The sequence below is a fragment of the Pantherophis guttatus genome, chromosome 4, assembly GCF_059756535.1.
Source record: "Pantherophis guttatus breed Tessera chromosome 4, ASM5975653v1, whole genome shotgun sequence".
Taxonomy (NCBI): Eukaryota; Metazoa; Chordata; class Lepidosauria; order Squamata; family Colubridae; genus Pantherophis; species Pantherophis guttatus.
In genome coordinates this window covers 12,751,860-12,772,694 of record NC_142066.1, presented here as the reverse complement: position 1 = coordinate 12,772,694, position 20,835 = coordinate 12,751,860, and the positions used below count along the sequence as shown (strand labels likewise).

At 42.5% G+C, this 20,835-nt stretch overlaps 2 protein-coding genes across 2 annotated transcripts in view; one reads left to right on the top strand and one right to left on the bottom strand.

The window, feature by feature from the left end:
• Positions 1-10,543: 10,543 nt before the first annotated feature.
• On the bottom strand, positions 10,544-16,056 carry DAD1 (defender against cell death 1). The gene is made up of 3 exons (XM_034406880.3): positions 15,603-16,056; positions 13,004-13,142; positions 10,544-10,692 (listed from the first exon to the last, which is right to left on the bottom strand). Exons 1-2 carry the CDS (start codon positions 15,844-15,846, stop codon positions 13,012-13,014), a joined length of 375 nt encoding a protein of 124 aa, XP_034262771.1. The 5' UTR covers positions 15,847-16,056; the 3' UTR covers positions 10,544-10,692; positions 13,004-13,011.
• A 2,005-nt stretch (positions 16,057-18,061) lies between these two features.
• ABHD4 (abhydrolase domain containing 4, N-acyl phospholipase B) overlaps positions 18,062-20,835 on the top strand; it is a 36,211-nt gene continuing 33,437 nt past the window's right edge. The window contains exon 1 of the mRNA XM_087891747.1: positions 18,062-18,395. Within this exon, the coding sequence (XP_087747873.1) occupies positions 18,373-18,395 (23 nt within the window). The 5' untranslated portion in view covers positions 18,062-18,372. The remainder of the gene's footprint in view (positions 18,396-20,835) is intronic.

Here is a 20,835-nt window from a genome sequence, read left to right as displayed (position 1 = left end):
CTTGAAGATCTTCTACTCCAACCCCCTGGTCAAGCAGGAGGACCTATACCCATGATGGCGAACCTATGGCACGCGTGCCACAGGTGGCACACGGAGGCATAGCGGTGGGCATGCGAGTGTTGCCCTAGCTCAGCTCTGGCACACATGCGCGTACCAGCCAGCTGATTTTTGGGCCTTCCGGGCCCACCAGAAGTTGGGAAATGAGCCATTTCCGGCCGCCTGAGCACCTCCAGGGGTGTGGGAGGCCATTTTTTGCCCTCCCCAGGCTCCTAGAAAGGCTCTGGAGCCTGGGGAGAGTGAAAAACGGGCCTTGCAGTCCCATCAGAAGTCGGCAAATGGGCTGTTTCAGGTCTCCAGAGGGATGGGGAAGGCCGTTTTTGCCCTCCCCAGGTTCCTAGAAAGCCTCTGGAGCCTGGGGAGGGCGAAAAATGGGCCTACCAGGCCCACCATGCCATTGCGTGCCAAAAGCGGGGGGAGCGGGGGAGATCGTACACGCATGAGCGGGGTGCATTGAATTATGGGTGTGGGCACGCATGTGCACGACCCCCCCCCACACACTTCCCCTGCTTTTGGCACACAACGGCAAAAAGGTTAGCCACCACTGACCTATACCATTTCAGACAAATGGCTGTCCAAACTCTTCTTAAAATCTTCCAGTATTTGAACACCTAGAATTGCGGGAGGGAAGTCACTGATTAATTAGTAGTAATATATTATAGGTCTATAATATTCCATAATGTGGTTTATCTTATTTAAATGAGGAAGCCCAGATTTTATGTCCTTGTGTGCCAACCCACTTACATTTTTTTATTTGTCTCAATGTTCTTCCTTATGTGGAAGAGCTCCCACACCCTCGTAGAAGAATTAAATATTTTGAGGAATATTTTTAAAAGGCAGAATATTATATTTCCCTAAATGAGAAATGGAAAAAGGTGTTTTTTTAGAGGCAGGAAGCAGCCTCAATCTCCTTGCCCCCAAACAAAAACTGAGGAGGCACCTTTTAGAAGGTGCAGATTTGGTTATCCATTCAAGACAGGCTATTTTGAAACTCCTTGCAGCGAAGTCTGAACAAAGGCAGAATGGTAGGATTAGCCCCCTCACTCAAGATCCAAACCAGGATTAAAGCCATTAAGCCACAATAGGAATTGCCCAACGTAAGCCCCTTCACTGCATCAGCCCAAAGCAGTCCAAACTTCAACCAAATTAGCTCCGACAAGCATCTAGGATTTGCATTTCCCTTTCTGCCTATAGAGCCAGCTATAGGTGGGTAAGTGGGTAGGTGGATAAATGGATATAGATGGATATAGATGGATAGATGGATAGATTAGATAGATTGGATGGATGGATTGGATGGATGGATGGATGGATGGATGGACGGACGGACAGACTGACAGATAGATAGAATTCTTCATTGTCCAAATGTGATTGGACACACAAGGAATTTGTCTTTGGTGCATATGCTCTCAGTGTACATAAAAAGAAAAGATACATTCGTTAAGAAACATAAGGTACAACACTTAATGATAGTCATAGGGTACAAATAAGCAATCGAATCATACTAGGAAACAATCTAGGGTAAGGGTATAAGGATACAAGCAACAAAGTTATAGTTATGCAGTCATAAGTGGGAAGCGATGGGTGATAGGAATGAGGAGAAGATTAAGAGTCATGCACTTAGTGAGTAGTTTGACAGTGTTGATGGAATTATTTGTTTATTTGTTTATTATTTATTATTTAAATTTTTATACCGCCCTTCTCCCAAGGGACTCAGGGCGGTGCACAGCCACAATAAAATACATATATCCATAAAATTTAAAAACAGTTTAAAACATATTAAATAATTTGGCCCTTACATTAAAAACTAAAACATCCATTAGCAGAGTTTAGAGAGTGATGGGAAAAAAACTGTCCTTATGTCTAGTTGTTCTGATGTGCAGTGCTCTACAGCATCGTTTTGAGGGTAGGGGTTGAAACAATTTATGTCCAGGATGCGAGGGGTCTGTAAATATTTTCACAACTCTCTTATTGAGTTAACCATCTTTTTTGTTTAAAAAAAAATAAAGTTCACATATTTTTGAACATCTGAAAAGAGACTGAAGTTACACAGGCAATTTTTGTAATATTGTACCAACACCTAAAAGTATTGCAATCTGAGGTTAAAAGAACAGAGAAGGCCCAGAACAGGACCACAGAGTCTGAGAGAAATCTAAATAAATAAATAAAAAAAAAATCAGATTTGAAGACTTAATGCCAATCCTGTTTTATCAGCTGAACCAATGAGCAAACTCAGTTTCAGTTGTTCACGGTGCTGATGTCAAGAGTATTATATATTTGAACAAAAAGTGCTAGAAATATCTGAGCCAGAAGTTCCTTAAAAAAAAAAAATAGTAATCCCCAACTGTCAACGCTTACTCAACTGGATTTAGTCAACAATGAAGCTTCCCTACAGCATCCGACTCCAAAGGTTTAAAAGTTGTATTATTTGATACCGAAACAACTATCACAGCAGTTGTGATCTGGGTTTTTTTTTTCATATTCATTTCTAGAAACTCTTTGTGACTTGACTTCTTGTGTTAAGTTTTGCAATCTTGGTATTTAAACCAGATTAAATAGGTGGGCGCGATTCTAGAAAGTTTGCTCAGGGCTGAATCATATAAAATTCCATCGACGCCTACACAAAGAGGTTTTCAGTAAAAGCACAAGACAAATGTAATTGTAGTTTTGTTTTCCCAGAACAAACCACTGTATTCAAACTGAGCATACCAGTAAGTGAGGAAGAACTTGTTTTGCTGTTTTTTACACCCAAAGAAGCTTCTTCAATTTACGTCTTTAAATCTGTTGGCTTTAGAATAGAATAACAGAGTTGGAAGGGACTTTGGAGGCCTTCTAGTCCAGGCAGGAAACCCTACATCACTTCAGACAATGGTTATCCTATATCTTCTTAAAAACTGCCAGTGTTGGAGCATTCATAACTTCTGGAGGCAAGCTGTTCCACTGATTAATTGTCAGGAAATGTCTCCTTAGTTCTAGGTTGCTTCTCTCCTTGATTAGTTTCCATCCATTGCTTCTTGTCCTACCCTCAGATGCTTTGGAGAAAAGCTTGACTCCCTCTTCTTTGTGACAGCCCCTGAGGTACTGGAAAGGATCCTAGCTGCCTCTTTTTATGAAGCTATAGACATTGAAAATGGCCAGTGTTATGAAAAACATGAAATGAAGGAGGTACATTTAAATTTCAGAGCATCAAAATAAAAATCATATGCTACAAGGTAAATCTGGGTGGAATTCATCGGAATTCATTTTTCTACTGGTTCAGCCTGGTTCAGGCGAGCCGGTAGCGGCGATGGTGAGTGGTGATGGTGAACGAAGCGCGTGCATGAATCGAACCGGTGGTAACACTGGTTGAAACCCATCACTGGGTTTCAGCCAGTTTAAGAATAGAAGAAATGGAACAGCAAGAATGGTGGAATTCACTTAACTGGGATGTCCTTAATCAAATGTCGGACAGCCATTTGTGAAAGATAATCTATTATTTGATATTGGGCCAAGGTCTGGATTTTAAGAACTGTGCAGGGCCAATAATGCTATGATAATTAAGAGCCGAGGTGGAGCAGTGGTTAGAGTACAGTACTGCAGCTACTTCAGCTGACTGCTAGTTCAGCACATCAGCGGATCAAATCTCACCAGCTCAAAGTTGACTCAGCCTTCCATCCTTCCAAGGTGGGTAAAATGAGGACCCAGATTGTTGGGGGCAATATGCTATTTAGTATACTGTCTTTGGTGTAAGCCGCCCAGAGTCCTCGGAGAGTGGGCGGCATAGAAATATGACTAATAAATAAATAAATAAATAAAATAATAAATAAATATATGTCATTAGTTACTCTCATAACAGTGCAATAAAAAGGTGTACCTACCATTCATTCATTCATTCATTCATTCATTCATTCATTCATTCATTCAACCATCCATTCATTCATTCAGTATCTATTTGGATACTTGTACATTTCCAGCAGCCTTTAATAATAGGCACATATAAATTCCTGGATATTACCACCCCAGATGACTTAGGGGGCATAGTCCCAAAGGTGATTTTTCAAAAGGCTTTGTTTTTCCTTGAAGGCATTTCACTTCTCATCCACAAAGCTTCTTCAATTCTGACTGAATGGTGGAGAAAGGAAGGATTTATATTCTTTGCAGTCATCTGGTCATTAGCACTCTCTCTGAGAGTCACTGAGGCCACTTGGTAGTTGATCCGTGCCCTCAGGGTCACCTGAAGAGTGCAGATGAGTGTGGAACCTTCTTGGAACTGCTGAAAGGACTGTGTTGTAAACAGGAGATAGGTGATGTTGTATCCCTCCCCCTCTGTTGAGCGAGGGCTGTTCAATTTTAACCTAGATGGCCTCTTTGAATCCTCTTTCAAACCAGCAGTCTTCTCTGTCCAGAATGTGGACTTTGCCTTCTCCAAGAGTGTGACATTTTTTTGGGGTGGGGGTGTAGGTTTTCCTTCACTTTGGATCACAGAGCATGCAAGCAATTTCTCAGAAATACACATTTAAGTTGATGGATCAGAGGTGGTATTCAGCCGGTTCGAACCAGTTCAGGCGAACTGGTAGCGGTGACAGCGGGTGCCCACCTGCCTGGACATAATGCCATTCTATTTAGCCATATATTTGGGGCTGGGCGCATTCGCGGAAGGCGCATGCACTGAACCGGTGGTAAGAATATTATAATAGAATAGAATAACAGAATTGGAAGGGACCTTGGAGGTCTTCTAGTCCAACCCCCTGCCCAGGCAGGAAACCCTACACCACTTCAGACAAATGGTTATCCAACATCTTCTTAAAAATTTCCTGTGTTGGAGCATTCATAACTTCTGCAAGCAAGTTGTTCCACTTATTGTTCTGTCAGGAAATTTCTCCTTAGTTCTAAATTGCTTCTCTCCTTGATTAGTTTCCACCCATTGCTTCTTGTTCTACCCTCAGGTGCTTTGGAGAATAATTTGACTCCCTCTTCTTTGTGGCAACCCCTGAGATATTGGAACACTGCTAACATGTCTCCCCTTGTCCTTCTGTTCATTAAACTAGACATGCCCAGTTCCTGCAACCGTTCTTCATATGTTTTAGCCTCTGGTCCCCTAATCATCTTTGTTGCTCTTCTCTGCACTCTTTCTAGAGTCTCCACATCTTTTTTACATTGTGGCGACCAAAACTGAATGTAATATTCCAAGTGTGGCCTTACCAAGGCATTATAAAGTGGTATTAACACTTTACGTGATCTTGATTCTATCCTTCTGTTTGTGCAGCCCAGAACTGTGTTGGCTTTTTTGGCAGCTGCTGCACACTGCTGGTTCATATCTAAATGGTTGTCCACTAGGACTCCAAGATCCCTCTCACAGTTACTACTATTGAGCAAGGTGCCACATATACAGTACCTGTGCATTTTGTTTTTCTTCCCTAAATATGTGAAACCCACTGCTGCGATGAATGTAAATAAGGGAGCAGACATAAAATTTTTGTGGTGTTTTTATTAAGGTGTGCTAAAAAAAAAAAGAGGAGCTGGAACCAGCAACATTTCAAGGGCGAAAAGGTTCTCGTTTTGACCTGTTCTCGTTTCTGGGTGCTAAAAAAACAGAAATCATCTTATGGCAGTTTTTTTTTTCAACGATGACATGACTTCCATTACAAAATAATTCTGCATTTTCTCCAGGTAGCCCAATGGATACATTTAAATTCAAATCATTATTTATTTGAAACGATGAGTTAGCTGCCCATTTTTTCCAACTCCGGGTGGTTCCCAATCCATATTTTTTTTAAAAAAAAACGTACAATCATTTAAAAAACTATAAAATCCAACCAGTTAAAACATAACTGGGACTCCTTATGCACAGTCATGCATGCCCTAGTCCCATGATGGCGAACCTATGGCACGGGTGCCACAGGTGTCACGCGGAGCCATATCAGTGGGCACGTGAGCTCAGCTCCGGCACACATGCGTGTGCCAGCCAGCTGATTTTCGGGCCTTCTGGGCCCACCAGAAGTCAGGAAACACACTGTTTCCACCCTCCGGAGGGCCTCTGGGGGGGGGGAATGCCATTTTTGCCCTCCCCAGACTCCTAGAAAGGCTCTGGTGCCTGGGGAGAGCGAATAACGGGCCTACCGGGCCCACCATGCCATCACGTGTCAAAAACGGAGGGAGTACGGGGGGCGAAGCGCATAGAATTATGGATGTGGGCATGCGTGTGTGTGACCCCTCCGCGCTCCCCCCCCACTTTTGGCACACAATGGCAAAAAGGTTAGTCATCACAGCCTTAGTCACTTCTCGCCTGGACTACTGTAACGCTCTCTACATGGAGCTCCCCTTGAGGAGCACCCGGAAGCTCCAACTGGTCCAGAACGCGGCCACGCGGGTGAATATGGGAGTGACTTGGCGCTCCCATGTAACATCTCTCCTGCGCGAGCTGCACTGGCTCCCAGTGGTCTTCCGGGTGCGCTTCAAGGTGTTGGTTCTCACCTTTAAAGCGCTCCATGGCTTAGGGCCAGGGTATTTACGAGACCGCCTTCTGCAATCAATAACCTCCCTCCGGCCAATACGCTCTCACAGAGAGGGCCTCCTCAGGGTGCCGTCGGTCAAGCAATGTCAGCTGGCGGCCCCCAGGGGAGGGCCTTCTCTGTGGGGGCACCCGCCCTCTGGAATGAGCTCCCTCCCGGAATACGACTGATCCCGGACCTCTGTACTTTCCGTAAGGCCCTGAAGACTTTTTTATTCCACCAAGCCGGCCTAGCCTAAAAGGTCTTATGGGTTAGTTTTTTAAAAAAATTGTATAGATGTGGGGTTTTAAATTGGGAGGCCGATCGATTTGATTTATTTTAGTTATTTTTAACTTTTATATTATATGTATCTTAATTTCGGCTGTTCACCGCCCTGAGTCCTTCGGGAGAAGGGCGGTCTATAAATTTAAATAAATAAATAAATAAAAAGATTACAGCAACGGAAAAGCGGCTGCCAATCCCCGCTAACGTGCCATTATCTAATTACCTAATTAAAGCATGCCTTAAAGCAATCTTCTGCAATTACTTAATTGAAGCATGCATAAGTATGTGTTAAAACTTGTCTCTGAAGACGACTGGATTTTCTCTTAGCAACAGGAATTAGAGAAGAACTTTTATTAAATAAACTGGGGGTAATTAGGTTTAAGGTTTGACTGTTCAGCCCTCCATGACGGAAAACAAAAGCATTTTTTTTTCTGATATTTTAAACTGGAGGGCCTATTTTTAACATCCTCCAGGTGTTATGTCAACCTTCATCTCTGCCGCAATTTACCTTTTTAAGTTTTAAAAATATCTTCTCAGCGGAGTTCACCCTTGCTAAAAGCAAGAGGAAATAAACAAAAGCAGGAAACGGAAAAAGGGGCAGGTTTTAAAAATGGGTCAAAACACCAACCCACCTGAGGACTTCCATGACGTCAAGAGCGGCCAAGTCGATCCGGGCCGGTGTTTGAAGCTCTTCCCGCAGAGACCGCTTCCTCTAGAAAAAGTTGTTGTTTTTCTTTTTTTGCAAAATCGAACAAAGAGCCGGCACGTGCCAGAGTTCCGGCGGAAAACCGGAGAGGGGAGAACGTTACACCTCAAGTTGAGTCAAGGTGAAAACCCACAACGTGGCCAGATGCACAGGTGCAGGAGGCGGAGAGGTGTAGCTAAGTATATCACCAGTAAAAGGCCTGCGAAGACTAAGAATAACTTTGTGGTTGCTTCATTTGGGGGCAACTTAGAACAACAACAACAAAAAAAAAAACAACAAAAAAAAGAACAAAACTGGAACAAAGAGAGCCCTTGTGCACCTCTTTGAGGAAGATCTAGTCTATGAAAGCCAGCAAAATAATTTTATTTCTGGAGTGGAATATGTTATTTTTTTGCCTGCTCAGGTAGCAAGGATCCAATGCTCTCTGGGGAGGGGGGGGGTTAAGATCCCAAAACATGTCATTTGAGAGAAAAGCATTTGATGGCGTACTTAAGGAAAAAGATCTGGACGACTTTCTGGACGACTTTTAAGGAAGTACTTAAGGAAAAAGATCTGGACGACTTTCTGGACGACTTTTAAGGAAGTACTTAAGGAAAAAGATCTGGACGACTTTCTGGAAGGTGAGATCTAGATTGTAATGGTCAATGCAACATGACCAGTCCAGATTCCTGGACAGCCGTTTCGCGCACATTGCGCGAAACTCTTTGACACAGTTATAAACACACTGGTGCTTAAACACTTCCATTCCCGCTTTCTTATGTGCCTGATTAGATGGCTCAGTGGCTAAGACACTGAGCTTGTCGATCAGAAAGGTCGCCAGTTCGGCGGTTCGAATCCCTAGTACAGGTCATTTGCGTGAGCAGGGGGTTGGATTAGATAACCTCCAAGGTCCCTGTTACTGTTGCTGTTACTGTTAAAACACACTATGTGAATCCTGTAATTACAGCTTGGGAACAGGGTTTATCACATAGCATAGACTGGGGGGAAAAAAAATCCATTAACTGTGCAAATGAGGTCAAATAAGCCATAGCACATGCCTGCCGAGGGGCATATAAATTTAATACATAAATGTCTCTTCTGCAAGTTCTGGAAAGCCTCCAAGAATCAGGTTAAGGTTTGACCTGGAATTAAAGCAACCTCAGTTTACATGTAGGATACTGAGATTTCCATCCATTTGCCCTCAATTGGTGGAATATAAATTAAACTCTGACCATGGTTTCTTCAAGTTTCTGACCGCCAAGCGACAGCAATCCAACAAAGTTGTCATTCAGCCTAGAAAAAAATTAAAATCCTCTCCTAATTTGCCTTTATTTTTCTCTTAAGGCACCTAAAATGGCAAATTGGCACATCTAGGCATGTTTCAAGTTGAATTCCCTAGCCAGCATGTTAGGCAGGAACAAACATTTAACATACAATTATTATTTTTGCTTTCAAAGTAGATGTTGCAATAGTTGAGACCGCTTGCAGCAAAATCCAACTCCTACCATTGCTAAACACTAACTACACTGGGTAACTTAATAGTAAATGGGACCAGTTTCTCTTTCTGCATTCTGTATAATTTGGCCTCTGGTTTCATACAGAAGCAATATCCGAGTAGAAACCACAGCCAAATCACATTATTTTGCAGCCCAACGACTGATGTGAATATGATGTGGTGCAAATACAGGGACATCTTAGATATTGTGGGTCTGAAAATCTAACATGTCAAAAAGAAAGAAAAGTTTTTCTCAAAATCGGATAAAGCTCAAATCGAAAGCTTACAATATGTTTGATAAGTTATTTTAATGTGACTTGGGAGCTCAGCAGATTGTCTTCAAAAATGTTAGCAAGGGGTTCTCTATCTGGTTGCTGGGTGGGCGTGGCTTAGTCAGCCTCCTGCACCACGGGGGTGGGGTGGGGACATTTTTGCCCTCCCCGGGCTCCAGAGGCTTTTTTTGAGCCTCCGGGAGGGCAAAAACAGCCTCCGGAGGCTGGAAAAAGGCCCATTTACGGCCTCCCCAAACTTTCGCTAGGCCCGTTTTTCACCCTCCCCGAGCCTCCACGCGCACCCTGCACTTACCTGCATCCAAAACGGGCCACGTGGGGAATCCTGGGAGGGGCGGGGCCAGCTAGGAGTGGGATTTGAGGGTTCTCTGAACTGCACAGAATCTTAGCTAGAGATTCTCCCAAACCCCTATGAACCCCCAGCAGCCCACCCCTGGACCTCACACACAATTGTACGTTCATGCGAAGACTATTTTACCTGCTAGGAATTTGAACTTTCACGTTTCACCGAAAATAAGACCCAACTGGAAAATAAACCCTAGCATGATTTCACAGGGTGCTCGTAATATAAGCTCTACCCCGAAAATAAGCCTGAGTTAAGATAGTCAGCCAGACGGACGCATTTAGTGCCTGTATTTCTCTCAAAATTAGCCCTAATGCGTCTTTTTTGAGCAAACATTAATATAAGACCCGGTTTTATTTTCAGGAAAACACGGTAGCTTGCAAATCCCTAGATGTGAGATTTGGATGCATTTTTAAATTACTTTTTTTTTGCCACTTTATTTAGCTTTGCGGAAAGATGTCAAGGCTAGTGCGTTTTCGCATAGGAAGCTGAAAACCTACGAGCAGAAGTAGAACCATATTGTCTTCTTGCAAACGTACAGAGAAACTCCTCTGCTTTTTATACAACTAACTTCGTAATCCTTTATCCCCGTGTGAGGTAGTCACGAAGACAGACGTTTGACAATGCAGTTATTCTAAACAAACATCAGATGGCAGCAAAATAAAGGGGAAAGTGATGAAATGCTAGCATTGTCGACGCTTTTAGAACCATCTCCAACATCTAGGCAACAAGAACAAAGCGTATGATAGATTGGGAAGAAATAAATGCACATTCAGCTGGCTGCAGAAATAAGGTGCCACGGCAACTATCTGAAATATCCTTAATAAATCCGAGGATACAGAAGAGTCGTCTACTCAAACCCTGCCAACACTGTTGTGGTTTTCTAACTGTTGTCAAGATCCAAACACGTGACAGAAAAAGTAACAAAAGTGAATTTATTGAGACATAACAGGGAGCGGCCAATTCCTTCAATGATTTTGATCCTTAGTCTATTTCTTGTTAGGAAACAAACTGGAATCTGGAATGTTGTCCAACCAGTCTTCAGCAAAAAAAGAGAAGTCCAGGAAAGTCTACAAAAGAAAATGAAGGTACAATTGCTTTTCAGGAGTGAGTATCTTGTTTGTTGTCACATCACTACTTTTGTTGAAAATTCAACCACATATTAATCTTACTAGGTTCATGATCGTGCACTGTATTCATTCCTCTTTTCTCTAGATTGCCTATGGAAAATGTTTTGGAGCTTCCCACTCATAACTATTCACCTCAAATTCCATGCTTTGTAGGAAAGTAGTGACTGATACCACCAATTCAATGTGCTGAATTTTAGTTTGAAAATGCCACACAAGGCAAGAACTCATAGTATGTCTCACATAAGGCCAGATGCATTATTTGTTTATGGATAAATAACAGAGTAAAGACAGATTAAGAGAAACAAACTTAATCACATCTCAGTGTGCTAATTACATGTACTAATATTATACCCAGCATCAATCAATCATTCAATTTTATTATCTATCTATCTATCTATCTATCTATCTATCTATCTATCTATCTATCTATCACCGCTTCGCTGAGATGGGCAGCATACAACCTTGGTAAATAAATAAAAATGCCTGTCCATCTTTCTATGTATCTCAGAAAAACAGTAACTGCAGATCCAAACACGTGACAGAAGTATAACTGGATCTAAAAATGATTTAAGAACAGAGATACTAAAAGAAATAAAAATAAAATATCATTATAAGAGATTTCACACCTATGTAAGGGTGCAATGTATCATACAGATCGTAGGATGCCATGCGCTGGCCACACCCACCCCTGGTTTAGCGAAGGGGGAAAAAGTCACGATACATCGCGAGTGACATCCCTGCTTTAGAACCTGTAACATTCCAGGAAAGGATATAGATGTCTCCTTCTGTAAGATACTACCGTTACGTCTAAATGACTCAATGAATTAGCTGAACATACAGAATCTTTCATTGGTGTATGTATGTATGTATGTATGTATGTATGTATGTATATATGTATGTATGTTTGTATGTATATAATTTATTAGCCACCCATCTTACCGTAAGGTAACTTTGAGCAGTTTACAGTTACATCTCAGTTAAAAAATAAAATGTTAAAATCAAACATTAAAACCTAAGGACACATGGGGAGGGCAGGGCAGAGTAGGTGTTATTATTCAATCAACCACCTCCATTGCGCCGATCCCCCACTGGGGCCCCAACTGGTACATAGGTACAAGGTTATTTGAAATACGCCAACATTGTTTCTCAACCCAGACAAGTTGTATGAACTTCAAGTCCCAGAATTCCACAGCCAGTCATGGGGAAATGTTGAAATCCACCCAAATTAAATTTGCTAAGGTCGAGAAGCACTGCTCTACATCCTCTGCAATGAAGCCGAGGTCAAAGTTTCATGGCGTGTTGCCTGTTGTGGAGGGTAGCTTCAGTCTGGATGATTTTAGAACTTCTAGTACCAGCACTCAGATCTAAATTTGGGGGAAGACTAATAGGCTCCCAGAAAACGTGATAAAAAGACCACTACATAGAAAGGATTCAAAGAATATTATTCTGCAAGGGGTCTGTGGTACAGTGAATATTTCAATTAAAAAGCACCATTTAAAAATAACATAAAAATAGAAAAACATGTATTGGGTGGTCTTGACTCCTATACAGTGGTGGGATTCAGCCGGTTCGGCGAACCAGTAATTAAACTGCTGGCTGGCCCTGCCCCTTCCAGCAGTCCCCACACGCCCCATTTTCGGTCCCAGGTAAATGCAGGGAGGCCTCCTAGGCCCCAAACGGGGTGCGGTTCAGCCCCCCCAACCCGTTTTTGCTCCCGGGGGTGTGTGGAGGAGGATGAGTACTGCCTGTCGCACCCCCTGGCCACACCCACCATGGCCATGCCCACCCAGCCAGTCATTAGGGCAGAGAACTGGTTGTTAAATTATTTGAATCTCACCACTGCTCCTACATCACCCAACCCAGCATCTGAAATCTCATTTTAAAAAGCTACTGATAATTAGAGAGGGTATGAGAGGCTATAACTATGCCTCCTACAAAATTTTCAGCTGGAACTGATCTAAGCATAACACTGGTTTTTTTGCAAAATGTCCCCTCCTTCAGCATAAAATGGTCATTTCAAAGACGAGATGGGTTGTTTGAGAATTGGTGGCAGCTGCTCTGCCCTTGAAACATTCCCAGGTTACTCTGGGTGGCAGGTTTCCCACTTTTCAGAGAGCAACGATTTGCTACCCCCAAAAGGGGACATTTCACAAAATTGCTTCCTGAAATTTTTTTTTGGTAACCTCTTATTTTCTACAAACAAATCTTCTCTTCTGAAAAATATCCCCCCGTGCTTAAAAGGTGTACATACCTCTTTCATCAGCCTACAAAATTGATGACGACGAGATGTAAGATTGTACTAGCAAAAAGGAAGTCTGCAAAGGCCCGTTCTGGTGAGATTCCTTGAAATTCTCCCTTGTTCTGTGGGTTGATTTGAATCCTCAAGCAAACTATAGAAAAGAGAAAAAAAAAAGGAAGGAAAAACACAGTTTTTAATGGTGTCAAACTCGCTGTGTCATCTTGCGGTCACATGACATTTTGTTTTTTCCCATTTCCCATTTTTTTTTCCCCATTTGTGGAGCTGGGGTGGGCGTGACCTGCGCATGACATATCCAGGCCGCGGGTCACCAGTTTGACACCCGTTTTAATGGAACACTAGAGGAAAAATAGCAGAAGAGGGCTGAATGAGAAATCATCCAGTTAAATAAGGTAAAAGGTAAAGGTTCCCCTCACACATATGTGCTAGTCGTTCCCAACTCTAGGGGGCGGTGCTCATCTCTGTTTCAAAGCCGAAGAGGCAGCGCTGTCCAAAGACGTCTCTGTGGTCATGTGGCCGGCATGACTAAACACCAAAGGCGCACGGAACACTGTTTACCTCCCCACCAAAGATGGTCCCTATTTTTCTACTCGCACTTTTTACGTGCTTTCAAAATACAATAACCTTAAAATTGGCTTTAGCATTGCAAGATACAGTAGCTAATCTAGTACACTAATCTTATATCATGATACAAGTTAAATTACACTGTACAGGTCATCCTCTACTCACAAGCAATCATTTAGATATTTCGAAGTTACAATGGCACTGAAAAAGTGACTCATCAGTTTTCACACTTGCAATATCACAACCATGGTCACATGATCCAAATCGGGAGGTTTGGCAACTGGCATATTGGGCTGTTGGTTTGAGCTTGGCAATTTGGGTAGCTTGGGCTGGTAGTTGGGCTGTTGATTTGAGCTCCAAGCTTGGCAATCTGGTTGCAAAACGTTTTGTCCCCATTCGAGGAGACATCGTCAAGTGTGCTTTGAATTGTGCTCCTCTGTCAGAACATCAGTCTTTAAATCAGTATTTAACTCCATACTTAAAATACTTTATAAATAGGTATTTAAAGACCAGTGATCTGACAGACGAGCACAATTCAAAGCGTACTGACGATGTCTCCTCGAAGGGTGATGAAATGTTTGCAATCAAAATACAAAATTAGTAAGGAAATTTGATTATACAAGTAATAATAGCTGCAAGAATTCTGTATGTTCAAAATTGGAAATCAGAGAAAATACCCTTGGAAGAAGAAGTAATTAAAAAAAAATTAGACTGTGCAGAAATGAATAGATTAACTTTGATGATTAAAGATAAGGAGGAATCAGAATATTTTAAAACATAGAATTATTTTTATAGTTGGTTGGAAAAGAGATATAAATGATTGATACTATAATTGAGTACAAATGATGACTATAATATTGATTTCAAAATGAAATGTTAGAATAGTTCGGATGAATGTGTAGATAGAAGAAACTCATGGAAGATGGAAAAGAAGCCTAGAAGATAACACCGAGGCGTCACAGGGAAGGGAGGATTGATGTATTATTATATGTTTGCCTGTCTTAAAAATATATATATATATATATATTATAAAAAAAATGCCAAGCTCGGAGCTCAAACCAACAGCCCAACTACCAACCCGAGCTACTAATACTCAAACACATCCCAACTGGCACGTATTTATGAGAGTTGTACAGTTCCAGGGTGAAGCGATCACCTTTTGTAACCTTTCCAGCAAGTTCCTGACAAGCAAAGTCAATGGGGAAAGCCAGATTCATTTAATGATCAAATGATTCACTTAATAACTGTAGTGATTCAATGAACTATGGCACGAAAGGTTGCAAAATGGGTCAGAGCTCACTTAACTGTGTTGATTTTGCAACAGAAATTTAGAGGCTCAATAAATTGAGGACTACCTTTTAATTAAAGTCTTTTTTCCCCATATTCTCATAGTTCAAATTAAAATGTCTCTAGTGATATTCTCAAATATAGCTCAGGCTACAGGCAAGTCTTTGACTTACGACCACAATTGTGCCCAGCCTTTATGTTGCAAAGTGAAAACACCGGTTAAGTGAGTTTTGCCCCATATTATGTTAAGTGAATCACTACAATTGTCAAAGTTACGTCACCCGGTTGTTAAGTGAATCTGGCTTCCCCCCCCCCTTGACTTTGCTTGTCAGACGGTCGCAAAAAGGGGATCACGGATCCCGGGACACTGCAATCAATATGATTTTGATCCAGTGACCCAGGGGACGCTACAAGTGTGAAAAACGGTTGTTAAGTGTGAAAAACGGTCATAAAGTCATTTTTTTTTCAGCGCTGTAGTAACTTTGAAAACTGAACTGTTGTAAATCGAGGATTACCTATGTTGCCATGGCACCCGCAAAGTCCCCCCTCAAGGAACGTTGCCATAGCGACATAGAAACACCCGCCCCCCCAGTTGAAAACTCGCCAATGGGGGTGGGTGGCGGTTACCATGGCAACGCCAGAACCTCCACCTGCCGCGCAAAGGCAACGGGTTACCACGGGGACCGCCGCGCATGCGCAAACCCACTGGGCCCTACCCCGACCCAGTCAGAAAGCGCCTCACCGCCCAGGATGAAACTGCCCACAGCCGAGATGAAGCCCGAGAGGAAAGAGTTGAAGGGGAAGGTGCCGACGCCGAGGCAGTAGCCGAACTGCAAGGCCCCCGTCAGCATGACGTAGAGCAGATAGGCGTCCAGCACTTTCAGGCGGCTCGGCGTCCCGCTGCTGTATTCGGACAGGAAGCGCCGCACCACGGAGGTCACCGAGCTCGCTCCGGAGCCGGACGACCCAGACGCCGAACCCGACATAACGACGGCGGACACACTGCCCAGGCTTCGTTTGCTTGAGTGGCCGGAAGCGAGCGCAAAAAGCTTCCGGGGTCGCTTTGAGACACGCGCATGCGTAGCGCAGAAGCCAACGTCAAGTCGGTGTGGGCAGACTGGTACGCATGCGTAGTGGGTCAATCTTTGACCGGTGACGCATGCGTGGGATAGTCCGATGAGCCGAGAAACGGTTTGTTGGCTGGGAATCGCTTTCTACGCACGCGTGGTACAGTCATCATTGCGCGTGCGCTTTTTGGTTCTATCCCTGGGGTGAAAATGAATGAACTTATTAATAGTGGGTGTCTGCTTAAAGAAACTTAAAAAGCAAATCTTTCATTCCTTTGGGTTTTAGGCCTCTAAATAAACGAATTTAGGGGATAAATTCCTCCAGGAGTTACAATGCAGAAATATAAGTATAAAAAAATAAAAATTTACAATATACTTTATAAAAGCATTAAGTATCATTAATTATATACTTATGTAGATTCTCAAATCATTCAGTTTTTCCTCTGACCCATCCATCTTTCTCTGACCCTCCCACCCTTCATTCTCTCTGATCTTCCTCCCATCCATCCATTCATCCTTTTCTCTGATCCATCCATCCATAAATAACTAAATAGAATAGAATATAATTCTTTGTTAGCCAAGTGTGATTGGACACACAAGGAATTTGTCTTAGGTGTATATGCTCTCAGTGTACATAAAGAGAATAAAATACATTCATCAAGAATAAAAAGATACAACACTTAGTGGTAGTCAAGGTTACTAATAAGCTATCAAATCATACTAGGAAACAAACAAAAGCTATAAATTGAAAGAGACAAACAACATGGTTATAGTAATAAGTGGGAAGAGATAGATACTAGGAAGGAAGAAAGGAATAATAGTAATTATTTGCACACCAGAACAACTAGACACAAGAGCAGTTTTTCCCCCGAACGCCATCACTCTGCTAAACAAATAATTCCCTCAACACTGTCAAAACTATTTACTAAGTCTGCACTACTATTAATCTTCTCATCGTTCCCACCACCCATCTCCTTCCACTTATGACTGTAACTTTGTTGCTTATGATTTATATTGATATAATTTCCTGATTGCTTAATGATTGCCCTATGGCTATCATTAAGTGTTGTACCTTATGATTCTTGATGAATGTATCTTTTCTTTTATGTACGCTGGGAGCGTATGCACCAAAGACAAATTTCTTGTGTGTCCAATCACACTTGGCCAATAAATAATTCTATTCTATTCTATTCTATTCTATTCTATTCTATTCTATTCTATTCTATTCTATTCTAGTCCATTCCATTCCATTCCATTCTATTCTATTCTATTCTAGTCCATTCCATTCTCTATTTTCTATTCTATTCTAGTCTCTTTCCTATTCTATATATTTTCTATTCTATTCTATTCCATTCCATTCCATTCTCTATTTTCTATTCTATTCTAGTCTCTTTCCTATTCTCTTCTATATATTTTCTATTCTATTCTATTCTATTCTATTCTATTCTATTCCATTCCATTCCATTCCATTCCATTCTCTATTTTCTATTCTAGTCTCTTTCCTATTCTATATATTTTCTAGTCTATTCTATTCTATTCCATTCCATTCCATTCTCTATTTTCTATTCTATTCTAGTCTCTTTCCTATTCTCTTCTATATATTTTCTATTCTATTCTATTCTATTCCATTCCATTCCATTCCATTCCATTCCATTCCATTCCATTCCAAAGTGGGGCGCAGGAAATAGAGACCCCCAATCCGCTGGGGAAAACCTGCCTTCTTGCATACAACGTCAAGATCCGGGGGGAACCTCCAAACTCGGCCCCTTTCAAGACTGGCGGACTTCAACTCCCAGAATCCCTCAGCCAGGCAATTCCATTCCTCTGGGCCTGGAGGGGGGGGGAAACAAAGCTGCCTGAGGGATTCTGGGAGTTGAAGTCCGTCAGTCTTGAAAGGGGGCCAAGAGTTTGGAGACCTCCCCCCTAATGATTATTCTAGCGCCCCTTCTGGCCAAACGGCAAGACAACACAGGAATCCCTCTTCTGGTTTGTAACAGCACCTGCCATTGGGGCCAGCCCCCCCCCCACACGACGCCCCCCCTGTCAATCAAGCCTCCCCCCAGGCTCCTCCCCTCTTTGTGACGCCTCTCTCCTTTCCTTCCCCCCCCCCACACTCCCTCAGCTTTCCGCCCACAGACCGCCCACCGACCCACCCCCAGGCAGGAGGGAGCACCAGGGAGGGCTGCCGCGCTCTCTTTTGGAGGCTTCCCTCCCGCCGCCGCCCTCCCCTTCCAAATTCCAAGCCCAGCAGGAACGTTCCACAACCGCCCCCCCCCCACCCCCCAACCAATCTTTTTTTTCACAACCGCCCAACCCCATTCATAAAATGTAAGCCCCGCCCCGCCCCGCCCCTTGCCAGAAAGCTGGGCACGCCCCCGCTCTGAACGACACCCCCCCCCCGCCTTCCCCGCCCAGCTGTTGCGATGCGTTCCTTCTTGAGGAGCCATGGAAGAAGATCTTGAGCCGTCGTAAGTCCGGGGACTGCTTTCTTGGGGGGGGGAGGGGGGTGGGGAGGGGGGGGATCTGACGTGGGGAGCGGAGGGGGGGGGGCTTCCCCACCTTTCTGGGATTCCCTGGGGAGAAGGGGGGGGGTTCTTCCCCAAAATTGGGGATTTTGGGGGGGGGGATTTTAAGGAAGCCCCAGATTCCCTTTGCAACATCTGGAGGGTCCTTTGGTCCCATCAGACAAGCAAAGGCTTGAGGATGGCAGGAGAAAACAGGAGCAAATGCTGGTTGTGTAACTTGTGTTTATTTGTGGAGCATGGATTTATTTCTACTTAAAAGCCTGTCTTTTGAGTCTTTGCCACCCCCTCCTTTGGCTCAGCAAAAGTACTTTTTTTTTTTTTTTGGCATTTTTCCATCCGCCTTTCCTTAGTGGCACAGCTTGTTCTGGCCTCTTCGATTAGTGTGGTGTGGTGTGGTGTGGTGTGGTTGTGTGCGCTTCCGCGTGGTTGGCCCCGGTGTTCAATCCTGAGTCATGGTTACAAAACTCTCTGGAATAGCTGTCCAAAAAAAAAAAAAAAAAACTGTCCAGTGTGCAGGAAGGGAAACAAACAAAAGAGCTACGTACACAGCAATGAGGTCAAGTTCAAGTTTAAGTTTATTAGATTTCTCTACCGCCCTTCTCCCGAAGGACTCAAGGCGGTGTACAGCCACATTAAAACACATAGACTTATAAAATTTAAAACCAATTAAAATCGAATATTTATTTATTTATTTATTACATGTATTTATATGCCGCCATTCTCCCGAAGGACTCAGGGCGGTGAACACAAGTTAAGAAACAAGTACAATAAAATCATAATTTAATCCAAATAATTAATTGGTAGTAAATAATAAAGCCCGGAATCAGTCTCAACCTATTTGTTTGAAAAGCCAAAAGTCTTCAAGTCCCGACGGAAGGAGCGGAGATCAGGAGCCGTCCGGAGCTCAGTAGGTAATTCATTCCAGAGGGTGGGAGCACCCACACCTACCCCTGGGCACAGCAAGGTGACATTGGCTATAAATATTTTTTATATTTTATTGAATATAAAAATTTGCCCCGCGAATTAAAACACACATACACCCATTTTAAAAAGTCATACGACTTTGATACTACTGCATTTTAAAAATTCATACTACTAATAATGAGGGTGAATTCTAATATTTTATTATTTATTGATTTTGTATTGATTTTGTCAAGCGCTGTTAGATAACATATATAAGTATAAACGCTATCTGAATATTTGAATATAACAGAATAAAATAGAATAGAATTCTTGATTGGTCAAGTGTGATTTGGATGCACGAGGAATTTGTCTTCGGTGCATGAGCTCTCTGTGTACGTAAAGTGTAGAGTAGAGTAGAGTAGAGTAGAGTAGAGTAGAGTGGAGAATACATAACTAGAATAGAATAGAATAGAATAGAATAGAATAGAATAGAATAGAATAGAATAGAATAGAATAGAATAGAATAGAATAGAATTTTATTGGCCAAGCATGATTGGACACACAAGGAATTTGTCTTGGTGCATATGCTCTCAGTGTGCATAAAAAGAAAAGATATGTTCATCAAGAACCATAAGGTACAACGCTTAATGATAGTCATAGGGAACAAATAAGCAACCAGGAACAATCAATCAATATGTATTTTATCTGGCCTTCACCGCCCTAAGTCCTTTGGAAGTAGGGCGGTGTACAAATTCAATCAATCAATCAATCAAGGTAGTGATTTTATTACAAGATATAAGGGATGATAATAATCATGATGGAGCGGGGGAAGCATGATGCGGGGTATTAAAACAGGACTGATGATGGGGATAAAGTGATAAAAAATGAAGAAGGGAAAGTGCTCTGGGACTCTTAAAATTCAAACAGATAAACACGCTTGTTGCATAACACAGCCCAGCTTAAAAATTGTTGATCGGACAAAAAGGCCTGGATCGTGGTTGTAGAAATAACACAATATAAAAACCTGCTAATAGAAGTACCCTAGTAAGATTGGTGGCAAAAGAAAGCAAGCTAAAAGAATGAAGATAACTTTATTGTCATTTTTTTTTTTTCTGCGAGCACACCGGTCCACATTAAAAATGAAATTCTATTGCCTGCTTTCAGGAGAAAGTGTATATATCTACCCAAACATGTGCATAACACACATAATACATGATATATATATATGTGACTCACAGGTTAAAACAATTGCCTAACTTGCCAGCAGCCCAAGTTCGAATCCAAGTAAGGGTATGGCTAGCTGATGAGAGCTAAATAGCTTGAAATAGATCTATACTAGCCTCCCTTTATTTCTTTATCAGCGAAATATAAATTTGGTATAAAATGGTTTGTCGTGAATGCGACTGCTTGAGGGCTCCTGGATTGGAGCTGAAAGACTAAAGGGAAGCAGTATGCTCCCTCCCACATGCTGGGTAGACCA